Below are 14,838 nucleotides of genomic sequence, written 5' to 3' on the forward strand. Positions count from 1 at the left end.
AACTGGAGATGAGAAGTGGATCGTGTACAACTGCATTCCTAAGCGTAAATTGTGGCGCAAGATAGGACAGTCACCATTATCTGTTCCTAAATGAGGGCTGCATCCGACAATGGTTCTGCTATTCATTTAGTTGGATTGCAAAAGCGTCCTGTATTACGAACTTCCTCCGAATGAGACTATCACTCCCGAGAATTACTGTTCGCAGTTGGATCGTCGCCACTGATGAGAAACTACCGGATCTGAGACACGATGTCGTCTTTCACCACGACAACGCAGGACCACATACCTCTGTAGTCACCCGTGAAAACCTGTGTTGTTTTGAGTTGAATGTGTTACCCCAACAGCTGTATTCGCCAGACATTGTCCCTTCAAACTTTCATCTGTTCCGTTCCCTGAACAATTTCCTGAATGTTAAACGTCTCACTTCCTTGGAGGACTGGAGACTGAACCTCGAAGAATTCATCAACCAGAAAACACACACTTTTTGGTAGGACAGCATTTATAAGCTTCCAGAGAAATGGCAATACATTGTTGACAACAACAATGTATACAGCAAGAAAAAGTTTGTTTACAAAACCGATCTACGTTATTTAGTTAGGAGGGCTATTTGGAAAGTAAGATCCGATCGGCCTCTAAATTTAAACGACTGTTAAAATCATAAATTCGTTGTCTGTCCCAAAGTGTTGTCTTCATAGTCAGATGAATCTCAGAGGTAATCAATTAACGGTTGTATTCTGGGTGATGAAACACTTCCCACCGAAAACGCTGCAGGAGCATCTTCATTACCCCTGCAGAATGCGACTGGGAATTGTCTTGAAGAAGTAAACGCATGACAGTTATGTTATGTTGGCTGTATAGCTTCAGGTTAAATTTCTCACCAAGCCCTCGTGTTTGGCGGAAGACACTGTTTTCTAGGCATCCTTAAGTGCTCGCAGTGCGCTCAGAACTGAAAAGAGAGACGTAACGCTATCGACAGGAGTACTAGAGACACTGCCCAACACATATGAGTGAAACTTAATCCGATTTTCACAGTGGTTTGTTACGCTGTCGCCAAGGTAGCCCCTGCAGGCCGGCAACACATCTAACACTACACAGGACCGAGGTTGCCTATGACGCAATGGTAAGCATCGGCTGTTTTGGAAACAGACATTCCGCGTAATACTTCCTGCAGAGGGAGTTCGAGATGGCCTGCAGAAAATATCACTACTCCAACATCTAATTGGCTGGTCAATATTATTTAAATTCTAGAACCAGCATCGGACGTCAGTTCACACCGAATACCGACTTCAAGGACTTCTCCACGGAAGACTACGTCCTCGATATCGGAATAGGACTTAGAATTAAGTGTATGTGTGTTACAACGGGCTCTTGTGGGAAACTTAGAAGCTATCTTTAGTTGCCTCTGGTAGGAAACTCTTACTGGCTTTGTTATTGTAACTTTTCGTTGTTATTCAGTCATTCCATGTAGACTCACGTCAATAAAAATTCTGTTGTAAAAACGTTCGAATTGTCAGTTACAAACAGTTTCCATTTCACGACCGATCGGAACTTACTTTGTTAACAGCCTTCATAATATATTGTGCAAGACCTTATGCGATTGTCACAGTGTGGAAGCAGGCAGGCTGGCAACCACCCTGTTCTAGCTGTGCTGCTTGGGGGGTGTGCTTTCAGGCGTTCCTTGCGACTGCACTGTACGGAAAAGCGAACGAACGTATGAGGCAACTAAATATTTTTTTGACTTCTCTATTTTACTGAAGAGCTCCTTTCTATGTATGGTCCAAGATTCAAATATCTATGTTACTTTTCAGTGAACATCATACGAAAGTATCTTTCATCCTTAAGGTTTAGACATCCCTGTACAACAACACAAACGTTTGCGTTTGGAGGGGGCCTGTGATCAGGAAGTATGAACTGCTGCCGAATTGCGTCGCGTTGTGTTCACTGACTAATATAATTCTACACTCTCCCAGATGACTGTCATCAGTGAGCACGAAGCGACCTTGAAGAAGGTCCCATTCTTCCAGTCTTCAGGAGCGGCACAGTCATATTACTACTCTCGTTATGCTGTGAGGAACCATCGGATATGACTTCAGAGCACATTTGGTTGTGATGGAGTGAACGCTGACGGCACAATGGTTCGTCACGGTCAGCCCGCTTACTCATGAGCCACCTCTCATATGACAGCATTGTTGTGCCGTTCTTCAACAGGACTGTTCTCGTCTACCCATAGGACGTATCTCCATGACGTGTCTGCGTGATGTTGAGGTCCTTCCATAACGAGTAAGATGCCGAGAAATGTCCGTAATACGAGGGCTATCCACAAAGTACATTACGTTTTCGTTTGTGTCCGTTAGAGGCGGGGCTAGCGCGGCCATCTTGGTGTAATGGCATTCCGCCGCTCAGTCGGCATCCTGCCGTGCTAGTGAGAGGTTCGTGCTGTACTCCGATGAGTTAGTGTGACAGTTTGAAATGTCAGCGCTAATTGAAAATGCCGCGAAGTGTGATGTGCGTGCTATAATAAGGTTTCTGGCTGCAAAAAACTGTACACCGATAGAAATCTATCGGCACCTGTGTAAAGTGTATGGGGACAACATAATCACTGAAGGTGGAGTGCGTCAATGGGTCATAAAATTTAAAAATGGCCAAATTAACGTTCACGACGAAGAGCGAAGTGGAAGACCCAGCATAGTGACAGCCGAACTTGTCGAAAAAGTCGATCCCGCGGTAAGTGAAAACTGTAATTTCACAATAATGGAACTCTCAATGAGTTTTCCACAAATTTCACGAAGTTTGTTGCACGAAATCATTACCGAAAAGCTTGGTTACCACAAGTTCTGTGCAAGATGCATACCAAAAATCTTGACATAGATTCACAAAAATCAGCGAATGACTGCAGCGTTAAAGTTTTTGGACGCTTACGAGAAAGATGACGACTCATTACTCGATCGCATCGTTACTGGTGACGAAACATGGGTTAAGCATGTGAACTGCGACACAAAATTGCAGTCAATGCAGTGGGGGCACACAATTTGCCCCCAAAAACCCAAGAAATGCATGCAGACAGTGTCGGCAAGGAAGGTGATGGCGACTGTCTTTTGGGACAGAAAAGGTGTGTTTTTTGTGGATTTCCTGGAAAGAGGCGTTACAATAAACTCTTAAAGGTATTGCCAAACTCTGCACAACCTCAGAAGAGCAATACAAAACAAGCGCACGGGAAAGTTGGGCTCAAAGATCTTGCTGATTCACGACAACGCCCGGACCCACGCGGCAAATGCCACTCGTGAAGTTCTCGATCTTTTAAGTGGGAGTTGTTTCCTCATCCGCCGTACAGTCCCGACCTGGCACCGAGCGACTTCCACTTACTCCCGGCAATGAAGAAGAGGTTGCCTATGCAGCGTTTTGACGATGACGCACAGCTTCAAGAAGAGGTAACCACGTGGTTGAAGGCGCAGGCGGCCGAATTTTACGACGAAGGAATTTCCAAGCTCGTCCATAGCTACGATAAGTGCCTTAATTTAAATGGAAACTATGTAGAAAAGTAGTATTTAGTTGTGGCTTTCATCTGTACATATTAAAAAAATTTCCAATACTTTATTTATTTTTAATTCCAAAGCGTAATGTACTTTGTGGATAGCCCTCGTAGAATATGTGTGGAACCAGCTCGGACACTAACTCCGCCCTAGTTCTAGTATCAAAGATATCATGGGCGAGTTACAACAGTCACGGAGCAACTTGGCTGATGGGAAGATACAAAGGCTGTATAACACCTTTCCCAACCGAACCCCTGGCTAATTTCACGCCAGAGGGCATTTAATGTCGTGTTGATAAGTAGTCCTTTGTAAATGTCACTACATTTTGTACATACTGAAATAACGTCACCTTCTTCACTTCTGGGTGCTTCATTTATTTTCTCCGGCAGTGTATACAAAAAAAACCGGTGTAAATTGTAACAGTGAATCATTATTGGAAAAGATAAGTTATCTTCCATCGTTAGGTAAATTATTAACAGGTCACAGGTCATGTGAGAAAGTAACAGCAAGCAATATAATGAAGTGCTGCGAAACTTAAAAGTAGGGAAATGTTTCTGGAAGAAGGCGTTGCGACCATGCACCCCGGATGGAGGCGCACGTAGCTCGGCAGAATTGCCTGCAGGTGTGCAAGAAGATGGAATTCCAAAAGTGAGCCGGAGAGCGTCGTTTCCTGCGGCCTGCCTGCCCATTTAATTACTAGCTGGCGGAAACGCAAACGTTCGCAATGAAATATTAGCCTGCGCGATTACCTAGATTAAAACCACCGCCCATTTTTCTTCCGTCCGCCTCATAAAAATATTTTTGTAATATCCTGCGGTCTTCGGAGAGACAGACCTGCGGTGCGCACATTCTAGGTACCACATCCGCTGCATTCCACGTGTAACCTAAACCGTGGCTCATGACGACAGCAACTACCCTTGGTCTGAGTTTCTCACTTGGCTCACAGTGAAAAGCAAAAGATCCCGTCCTTATAGACTGCGATGTAACACTCTGCAAATTTTTCAATAGGGTTTTATAAGATTTAACTTATGTTAATGAACACTCACACAGTTATGATCTCGAAGTGCAGGCTTTTCTCCATGGGAAACTCACTTCCGTTAACAGTATATCATAGGACGAAGAAAGAGCACCATGTGGTGTGGCGGAATAAAATCTTCTCTGCAGGAAACAAAATGCTTCCGCAAACGAATGCCTAGTGACACTTGGATAGTGTGTGCCTCCACGAGATCTAGCTTCCGGCATGCGGTTTGTTAAATAGTTGCTTGACTTCCGGGAGGGCATTCGAAAGAATAACGCAATGTCGCTCCCTCTACGAAATATCAAAGAAGCTTTGCGACAGGATTCAGAACATCCGAGCAGGTACGTCTCGACATGTTGATCTTAACGAGGCAAAATTTTCAGATGAAAAAGTTACTTCCGGAGTAAACCAGTGTAGTATTCTGAAGCAGTTGCTTTTCAGTATAAACATAAATGATATGGTATTTAACGTAGCAAATTCCATGAGGCTGATAGCGATAAAGGAAATGTGAACAAGAAAGATGCAAATCCAGAAGACTGAGAGAACTCCTGGGATTTGTGCAAAGGATCGGTGTTTGGTGAAGGGGCTGACAATTGACTGTTAACGTAATTTAAACCTATTGCAGATAAATAGGTAAAAAAAACTGGCCGATTGCATTTTCCGTGGTTTCGGAGTAATAACAAACAGAAAATAGTCAGGATTATCCGTCGAAACTGACCAAAGCTGGAACGCAAAACTAAGTGAAGCAAACAGCGATGCCAGTTTGAGATTTACTGGAAAAGCCACAGGGAAAATTATTAGTTTGTAGCGTTTTTGTTTTACATGTTGGTACTCCGAATAAATGGGTTTACTTACCGATTATCATTTTTTATTTGTACTTCACTCTTGCTATTTGAGTTTACTTATTGTCATTTTGTCATTTGGAGACAGGAGTTTAGCTGTGGACTCTAGAGATGTTGTGTCAAATGGGTCAATCGCTGCGTTTCCTTCTTCTGTTTGAGCTCAGTAGAGAGGTGAGAGCAGCGGAGGCAGCCAGAACCATTTGGGTTGTGTTTGGCGATAATGCCTTTGGACAGAGCAGAGCAAGGGAATGGTTTTCTCGTTTTATGGAGAATCGTTTAGTGACTTTGCACGTTCTGGAAGGCTTTGGGGTGAGCTGATCGTTTAAAGGCATTAATTCACAATGATCCACGACAGTGTAGTCGAGAACTGCCAAATGTGATCACCAAAACTCCGGTGTATGGGTACCGTTTGCTCTAAGCCAACATCACAAAAATCAGCGGATGGTCACATGTGGATTTTTGCTTGCTCGTCATCAACTGGCTCGTGAACATCACCGAGCATTCCTATGCTGTATCGTTACTGGCGACGAGAAATGGAACAGCTTATCAAACGAGAACAGCAACTTTCCGTAGAAGAACCTGCTCGCATCCACAAAAGATAATGTTTCTGGTGGAATAGCGACAATGTGGTGTGAACTGCTTCCACGAGGTGTAACCGTCACTACCGACATTACTGTCAACAGCTGAGACGTCCTGCAGATGCAGTTGTAGAACAACGACCGAGACGTCTGCGAGTTGTCCTGCTAAGCCGGCCGCATTCCGCTAGACTGACGAAAACTGTATAAAGGAAGTGGGTTGGCAAGTCATACCGCATGTACCTCCTTTACCTGTTCTCGCAGCTTCAGATTTTCCTCTCTCTATCGAACAACCTTCAAAGAATTTCCTTTCCGGATGAAAATGCGTTCCCAACACAGCTCCACGAGTTCTTGGCCTCAAAATGTCGTGATATCTGAGTCGTGGAATCGAAAAGTTACCCAAATTTTGGCAGAATGTTGTACGTAGTGAAGGAGCACTTGCCCGCGGAAGGCAAACGTCCCGACTTCGAGTCTCGGTCCGGCACACAATTTTAATCTGCAGGAAATTTCATATCAGTGCACACTCCGCTGCAGAGTGAAAATCTCATTCTGAATAAAAGATGTTATTTATGGAAATTTAAAGCTATATTGAGAATTTGTAATAGACGCCCATTGTGTTAAATCTTATCGTGATCATGTTATTGAACAGAATCCGAATCCTTAATTGAGTGACCCATCGAGGTGGCGCAGTGGTTAGACAATGGACTCGCATTCGCGAGGACGACGGTTCAAATCCGCGTCCGCCCATCCAGTGCCGGGATGGTTTCTTTGAAAGGGCACGGCCAATTTCCCTCCCCATCCTTCCCTAAAGCGATCTTGTGCTCCATCTCTTATGACGTCGTTGTCGACAGGACGTTAAACATTTATCTCCTCCTCCATTAATTGAATGAGGCTGAGAAAAAGGGAAGTGGGCTACCTTCGAGACTGGTGATTTCCGGTGAAATGAATTTGGGGTTTGGATGCAGTACTAACATTTACCATCAATTTTGAAAGAATGTTACATTTTGTTTAAGTGATATAGATTTTTTAAAAGTGAAAAGGTGCAGTAGTTTTTGACGCTGAAGTAACGTAATCTCAGAGATATGAGATTCGTAGTTCTGTTCATACTGAATAGCTGCATGTGCTAATATCGCTCGTTGTCTTAGCAAGGGACGACAACTATATGTTGAGCTGCGCAAAATACATTGCTTAAGATTATGAGCAAATTCACTTATCGCAACTACGCAATTAATGCTCGCTGGTTCTGTTAAACAAGAACCTGCCATGGTAAAGTATTTCCTCGGAGGAGGCGACGATGAAATCGAGCCAATCAGTACTGGTGGAACAGTTTGCAACATTCTCGTAAAGTTAAGACAGTAGCAGAAAAATCTTATCAGTGAGTGTAAAAACTAGTTAATGCTAAGAGCATTGAAAGACCGAAACGATCAAGATGTAGCATAACAGTTGCTAATGTCGCTGGAAACGTATCTTTATTAACGAATTAACTCAGTTACGTGAATAGACGGACAGAGTGAAGAAATAGTATGTGCACATCGACCCATAGCAAGTCTAACATATTAGATAATTATTATTAGGGTGGACACGGATACGGAAATATAAAGGAAACATTTTAGTGTCGTGAATAACACGAAACACGGAAAGAGAAAACACAGTGAGGCAAGTCATAGCGTACAGGTGGCACTCTAGGAAAGACTTTTATTTACCGTAGACGTTGAAGACACCCCTGGTGATGCCCATCTCATTCTTGGCCACGCAGTGGTACTTCCCGTGGTCTGGCGGGTAGACTCGCGTGATGTTGAGCTGCATCCGCATCTGTGGACACCGAGAATCCAGCAACAGTGACAGGGTGGCAGGAAAAGAGGTTAGACCACAACCTCTGTCACCAAACAACCTCAAAACAAGGCAGACGATATAGGATAGTAAACATACATTGACGGATGGCAACACCAAAAGTAATTAACGCAGAGTAATGAAATTTTGGAAATAAATTTGTTTAGGAAATATAATAACTAACCAACATTCGCACGATCGCATGTTATTGTAAGCGCCAGATAATCCATTCCAAATGTGAAACACTGGCACATTAATAACCGATGTAACTACCAGAATGTGGAATGCAAGCATGGCAACGTGCAAGAATTGTGTTGCTCAGGTGGCGGGTGTCAGTTTGTGGGACAGAGTTCCATGCCTGCTGCACTGGGTCGGACATTACAGGGACAGTTAATGCTGTTTGTGGATAACGCTAAAGTTGTCGTCCGATCATGTCCCATATGCATATATCCAGCAGACCAAGGCAACATGTCGACACTCTGTAGAGCATGTAGGTTACACCAGCGGTATGTGGGTGAGTGTTATCCTGTTGGAAAATACCCTCTGGAACATTGTGCATCAGTGATAGAGCAACGATTCGAATCACTAGATTGATGTACAAATTTTCAGTCAGGGTGCATAGGATAACCATGAGAGCGCTGCTGCTGTCAGGTGTAGGTGCAATGTGTCTAACACGTAGACACTCCATTCGCCTCTTTCCAACCAGCACACGGCCATCGCTGGCACCGAGGGGGAACGAGTTGCATGTTATCTGGGCTTCATAGCAATTCCGAGGAGTTTCGTCTCACCAGGCAACTAATATTTGCCATGTAGCTCAAAATTTTGATGTCCAAGCGCGTTACGTGTCCGCCTAACACTAAAATACAGTGTACAAAAATCTATTGGGAGGCAAGTAGTGAGATATGCGCCTGAATGGAATACTACTGAAGGGGCGTGGCGCCTGTTGAGCGAAATCGGGAAGCGCAGACGACGGCATTTCTTCTTCACTGCATACTTCCTGTTTCAGTAGGACGTGACTATGGGGACTATGACAACAGTAAGAGGCGCCTAGCGAGCATATACAGCGCAAACTAACACTGAGGAATTTTCTGTTTATTTGCGTCGAATGTAAATTATAACGAGGAATCTCTTATCTTAAATGTTGCTCATCCTTTTGTGTAAATTTTTATACCCGAAAGTCAGCTCCAACAAAGTCTGTAATAAAGGATCAATAACCACCGACAAATGTAAAAACCTTAGAACGATTGGTCTGGGAAGCCATTCTTGTAAACTGGTTCCCAGAATAGTGTCAAAAAATGGGAGAAATGCTGGAAGAATGCCAATTTGCTTTTTGGGTAACAGGTACAAGAGGAGCTACAATGGGCTTTGTACTGCAAGAAAAAACAAAGAAAAATCAAGATTGTTGCAAGCAATCACGAACCCAGAGAAAACCTTTGACGCTGTAAGGTGGAATAAGATACTCAGAAATCTAATAAGGCTGAGGGTAAAATGCAGAAACAAACAAAAAATACGCAGAACTTACAAACTCAAGTAGAAGTTGAAGAAAGACAAGTTCATTTCAATAAGTAGTGGCAAGGTTTCCACCCTTTCAAATAAACAACATGGCACTAAATGAAGAGTGTTTTAACATCTGCGCACCCCACTGCACTTTAACAGCGTATGACTGACCAAAGTTTTGAATGTAATCCAAATATGTCCGTTTGACGGGTTATAACATACATCTGAAAAATGCTTTCAAAGGCGAAACTGTGCAGTGGTGAAGAACATAACAAAAATAGATGTTGTAGACTAAATAATGGTAGCCAGTGAGGAAGATCGTACAGAAATTTAAGAAACCGACAAAAAACAGTCAAATGTTCTGTGAAATGATTTGTCTAAAAGTATGAGACGTTATGGATTAGAGAAACATCTGATGCGGTTTTGAGTGATGCTCGAAATGATGTAGAGCAAATGAGACTGCACTATCTGCGCAGTTAACGAGACAGATTTCCTCTAGTACCGGTACTATATAACATTCCAAGGTTCAGAGGTAAATATTGAACTTTACACTCTCAACCAGAATCGCATTCGTTGTACATGATCTCGAGTATCAACAGGAGGCACATCAAATGTTCCTCTAATGTGATTTATTTCTTAATTTTAGAAAAATCATTTCACAAAACAATTGACAGTTTTTTAAGTTCTTTTCACTTTCAAGTTTTGTTCAGAAACCTTACGAGGGCTGCATAAAATCGGACTGAAGGCCTTAGCATGAAAATATCGAAAGGTAGCACGCACTTCTGACCTGGCACTAGACTCTGTTGTTCTGGGTATTTTTATGTGCTCGCCGTGCGCTCAGAACTGAAAAGTGCTACGTGACACGGTCGACCAGCATATTACAGACACTGCACAACACATTTCTGCGAGACCTCATCGGATTTTTCACTCACGTTTTAATTCGTGACTGAACGGACCTTCAAAACAAAAACAGGCCTTGTGTAAAAAATTGTGAAAATAAAATTTTCTTGCCCCTGGAGGCCATTAGACAACCTGCTACTTGGACTGGGTGATCGTTTTAGCAGTTTAGTAATATAGATGAATTATTAATTTCTTATGCTTATTATTGACCCGTTACTGCCCATTATAACATATGTCTGCCACCACTCCTTAACCACAAGTGTTGTCTCTGAGCCTTGGAAAAAGGGACTAGCTAAGCCACTATCTGGAATGGACGTTGCTACAGCGCCCTCTGATTACTGACCAATTTGCATTTTTCCTGCACTGTCCAAGGTCTTAGAATATGTAGTCCACGACCAGCTAACAAACTGCCCAACCACAAACAAACAACTAGACGAATATCAGTCAGATTTCCGTAAACATGTTAGCTAACATATGACCTAAAGTTTTCCGTGGAAGCACAAGAGGTAACTCATTCAACAAAGCCATTATCACTGTCGACTTCGACGTTTTACTTGCCAAGCTTAGCAGCCTACATTTCTTTACTAGACCAGTGCAATGGTTACGCTCATACCTGACATCTCGTCAGCAATGCGCCTTGTCGAGCACCATAAAGCGACCACGGAGGCAGGCAGTATCAAGCATCACCTGGGGTTCGGTATTAGGTCGTATACCCTTTTGTATGTGTGTCAATGATGTGTCATCCGTTCTGATCTACTGCAAATACCACGTATAGGCTGATGACTCCAGTTGCATCTAACTGCAGAAACAATAAACCCGAAGACAGCTGTGGAGAACCTCAATACCGACATATGTGCACTGTGAAACTGAGTGTAGGGTGTGGGGTTAAAGCTCAATCCCCCAAAACCCAAGTGGTACCTCTTGATTATTCTAGGCTCATTAGCCCGAAATTAGGGGAATCCCTACAATCTTTGACCGTAAACGGGGCTAATAACAACTTTCTTCCTCAGCAAAGCGTCTATGAGTAATAACAGACGAAAATCTAAATTGGACTGAGCACGTAACTGCAATATGCAAGAAGGCATCAGCATCTCTCTATTCCCTACAAGAATATCAAAAACTCATCCCTCTTGACCTGAAAAACAAATTTGTACAAACATTTATACTTCAAACGATATTTCGGCGAATAAACTTCCGCCATAACCAGGTGGTTCCGATGGAAAGGTCTGTCTGCTCATTGTTAGTGTTATTTATGTTCGTCAGTCGGGCTTCGAATCTCTGCGCCGACGGTCCGATTGCGGCCGCCGACATAAATAACACTGACAATGAGCACACAGACCATTCCATCAGAACCATCTGATTATGGCGGAAAGGTTATTCACCGAAATATCGTGGGACTTCAATGATCGCATCCGACTGGACACACGAGAGCCCTGGAAACAACACATACCCCGGGAAAGCCTCAGATCACACTTATACTTCAAATTATTGATTACAGCGATGTTGTACTGTGTGGTCTTTCTCTGGAAAGCTCCCGGTGCCTGGATCTGGTAATGAATGAATGTGTTCCTTACATCTGCAACGTTCGGGTATTTGGTCATATTTCACAACCATGTGTACAGCTATTCTGGCTACGTGCAGACAAGAGCAGAGATTTCCATGCCCTTTGTAATCTCTACTGTCTTATGAACGTACACCGTCCCCCAAATCTCTCCATAAAAGCCATTGTCTGAACAGCATAGCAGAAAGAATCACTCTCATCAGAGCGAAATCCTCTCTATCCCATTCCACCGATCAGCCACTTTTTCGAAGCCCTTCTCGTTAGAAGATACGCGATATGGAATAACCTTCCGCATTATATTAGAGAGCAGCATAACATCTCCAGCTTTATAAGACGGTTAATGACATATTTACCAAAGCAATAATAATGATTATCATTGTCCATGTACGCACTTGTAGTAGTTTTGTCAGTATAACCTTTATTAGTTCAGAGTCAGTATTATTTACTCACATCACCATAAACACAAAAACCATTTTAATTTTTTGTCTTATTACAATTGTTATTTTATTTATTTATCTATTGTTCCGTGGGACCAACTTAAGGAGAAATCTCCATGGTCATGGAACGAGTCAATACATAATATTATAACAAGATAGTGGTAACAGATAAAATGAAATATAAGAAACGTATTCAGGCGACAATTCGTGAGTTTAAAATAAGAAAATCAACACTGTAACACTGGAATTTGCTTAATTTTTCAGTTCTTCCAGGAGTTCCTCGACAGAATAGAAGGAGTAAGCCATGAGGAAACTCTTCAGTTTGGATTTAAAAATGTTTGGGCTACTGCTAAGATTTTTGAGTTCTTGTGGTAGCTTATTTAAAATGGATGCAGCAGAATACTGCACTCCTTTCTGCACAAGACTCAAGGGAGTGCATTCCACATGCAGATTTGATTTTTGCCTAGTATTAACTGAGTGAAAGTTGCTAACTGTTGGGAATAAGCTAATATTGCTAACAACAAACGACATTAAAGAAAATATATACTTTGAGGGCAATCTCAGAATTCCCAAACTATTGAATAGGGGTCGACAAGAGGTACTCGAACTTACACCACATATAGCTAGAACAGCCCGTTTTTGAGCCAAAAATATCCTTTTTGAATCAGAAGAATTGCCCCAAAAAAATAATTCCATATGACATAAGCGTATGAAAATATGTGAAGTACACTACTTTTCGTGTTGAACTGTCACTTATTTCAGATACTGTCCTGATGGTAAATAAAACAGCATTTAGTTTATGAACAAGATCCTGAACATGGGCTTTCCACAACAGCTTACTATCTATCCGAACGCCTAGGAACTTGAACTGTTCCGTCTCGCTTATAACATGCCCAATCTGTCTGGTCAAAATATCGGTTCTTGTTGAATTGTGAGTTAGAAACTGTAAAAACTGAGTCTTAATGATATTTAGCATCAAATTATTTTCCAGAAGCCACGAACTTATTTCATGAAGTACATTATCTGATACTGTTTCAATATTACACACAAGATCCTTCACTACCAAGCTGGTGTCATCAGCAAACAGAAATATTTTTTGAATCACCTATAATATTAGAAGGCATATCAGTTATATAAATAAGAAACAGCAGTGGCCCCAGCACTGACCCTTAGGGAACGCCCCACTTAACAGTGCCCCATTGGGACTAAACATCACTACCACTCTCAGTATTGCGGAGAATTACGTTCTACTTTTTGTTATTAAAGTAAGAGGTGAACCAATTGTAAGCTACTCCGCTTACTCCATAATGGTCCAACTTTTGCAGTGATATTTTGTGGTCGACACAGTCAAAAGCCTTCGTTAAATCAGAGAAAACACCTAGCGTTCTCATTCTTTGATTTAATCCGTCCAAAACCCCAGGTAACGGTAATATAAAAAGATTCTGTGTATATGATTTTGGATGTTGCAAAGGATTTGTAAATTTGGATACAAACATTTAAGAGCAGAGGAGAAAGTAATACAAAATCTATATTGCACAAAATGTTCTATGTTTCATGCCGAAATTAAAATAAAAGAGTTTTTAAATGAATTAGATGCCATTTGCATGTGCAATGCCGTTTAAGAAGCAGGTCGGACGCACCTTGTAGCGGTCCCTGTCGGAGAGGCTGGTGATGAACTTGTGCCCGGGCTCAATGAGGCGGCCGTCCTCGCGCTCCCAGTAGCAGACGGGCTCCGGGAACGCCTCCACGTCGCACTCCAGCACCCCCGTCGAGCCGTTGACCACGCCCACCAGCTGCCTGTGGATGCGGATCAGCGGCGGAACTGCGGGCAGAAGGCGCTTGGCTAGTGCGTGCCGCACTGCAGTTGTACACCAATGGCAAAACAGGAGCTGTCGACAACGAGGTCATTATAGATGCTCCCCAAAATCGTATTCCCAGTGCCTTGAAGGAGTCATCCAGGAATTTGATCCATGATACACATGGAAAACATGGAAAATGTACACCACTGGCCATTAAAATTGCTACACCAACAAAGAAATGCAGATGACAAACGGGTATTCATTGGACAGATATATTATACTAGAACTGAGGTGGGATTACATTTTCACGCAATTTGGGTGCAGAGATCCTGAGAAATCAGTACCCAGAACAACCACCTCTAGCCATAAAGACGGTCTTGATACACCTGGGCATTGAGTCAAACAGAGCTTGGATGACGTGTACAGGTACAGCTGGCCATGCAGCTTCAACACGATACCACAGTTCATCAAGAGTAGTGACTGGCTTACTGTGACGAGCCAGTTGCTCGGCCACCATTGACCAGACTTTTTCAATTGGTGACAGATCTGGAGAATGTGCTGACCAGGGCAGCAGTCGAACATTTTCTGTATCCAGAAAGTCCCGTACAGGAGCTGCAAGATGCGGTTGTGCATTATCCTGCTGAAATGTAGGGTTTCGCAGGGATCGAATGAAGGGTAGAGCCACCGGTCGTAACACATCTGAAATGTAACGTCCACTGTTCAAAGTGCCGTCAATGCGAACAAGAGGTGACGAGACGTGTAATCAATGGCACCCCATATCATCACTCTGGGTGATACGCCAGTATGGCGATGACGAATACACGATTCCAATGTACGTTCACGGCGATG

At 42.8% G+C, this 14,838-nt stretch overlaps 1 protein-coding gene across 2 annotated transcripts in view; it reads right to left on the reverse strand.

The window, feature by feature from the left end:
- LOC126272321 (uncharacterized) overlaps positions 1–14,838 on the reverse strand; it is a 974,015-nt gene that overhangs the window by 189,574 nt on the left and 769,603 nt on the right. For both annotated transcript variants that reach the window (XM_049975103.1, XM_049975104.1), the window contains exons 8-9: positions 13,831–14,012; positions 7,669–7,777 (exon numbers count right to left, since the gene is read on the reverse strand). In XM_049975103.1, the coding sequence (XP_049831060.1) occupies positions 7,669–7,777; positions 13,831–14,012 (291 nt within the window). The remainder of the gene's footprint in view (positions 1–7,668; positions 7,778–13,830; positions 14,013–14,838) is intronic.

The sequence above is a fragment of the Schistocerca gregaria genome, chromosome 5 (assembly GCF_023897955.1).
Source record: "Schistocerca gregaria isolate iqSchGreg1 chromosome 5, iqSchGreg1.2, whole genome shotgun sequence".
Classification (NCBI taxonomy): Eukaryota; Metazoa; Arthropoda; class Insecta; order Orthoptera; family Acrididae; genus Schistocerca; species Schistocerca gregaria.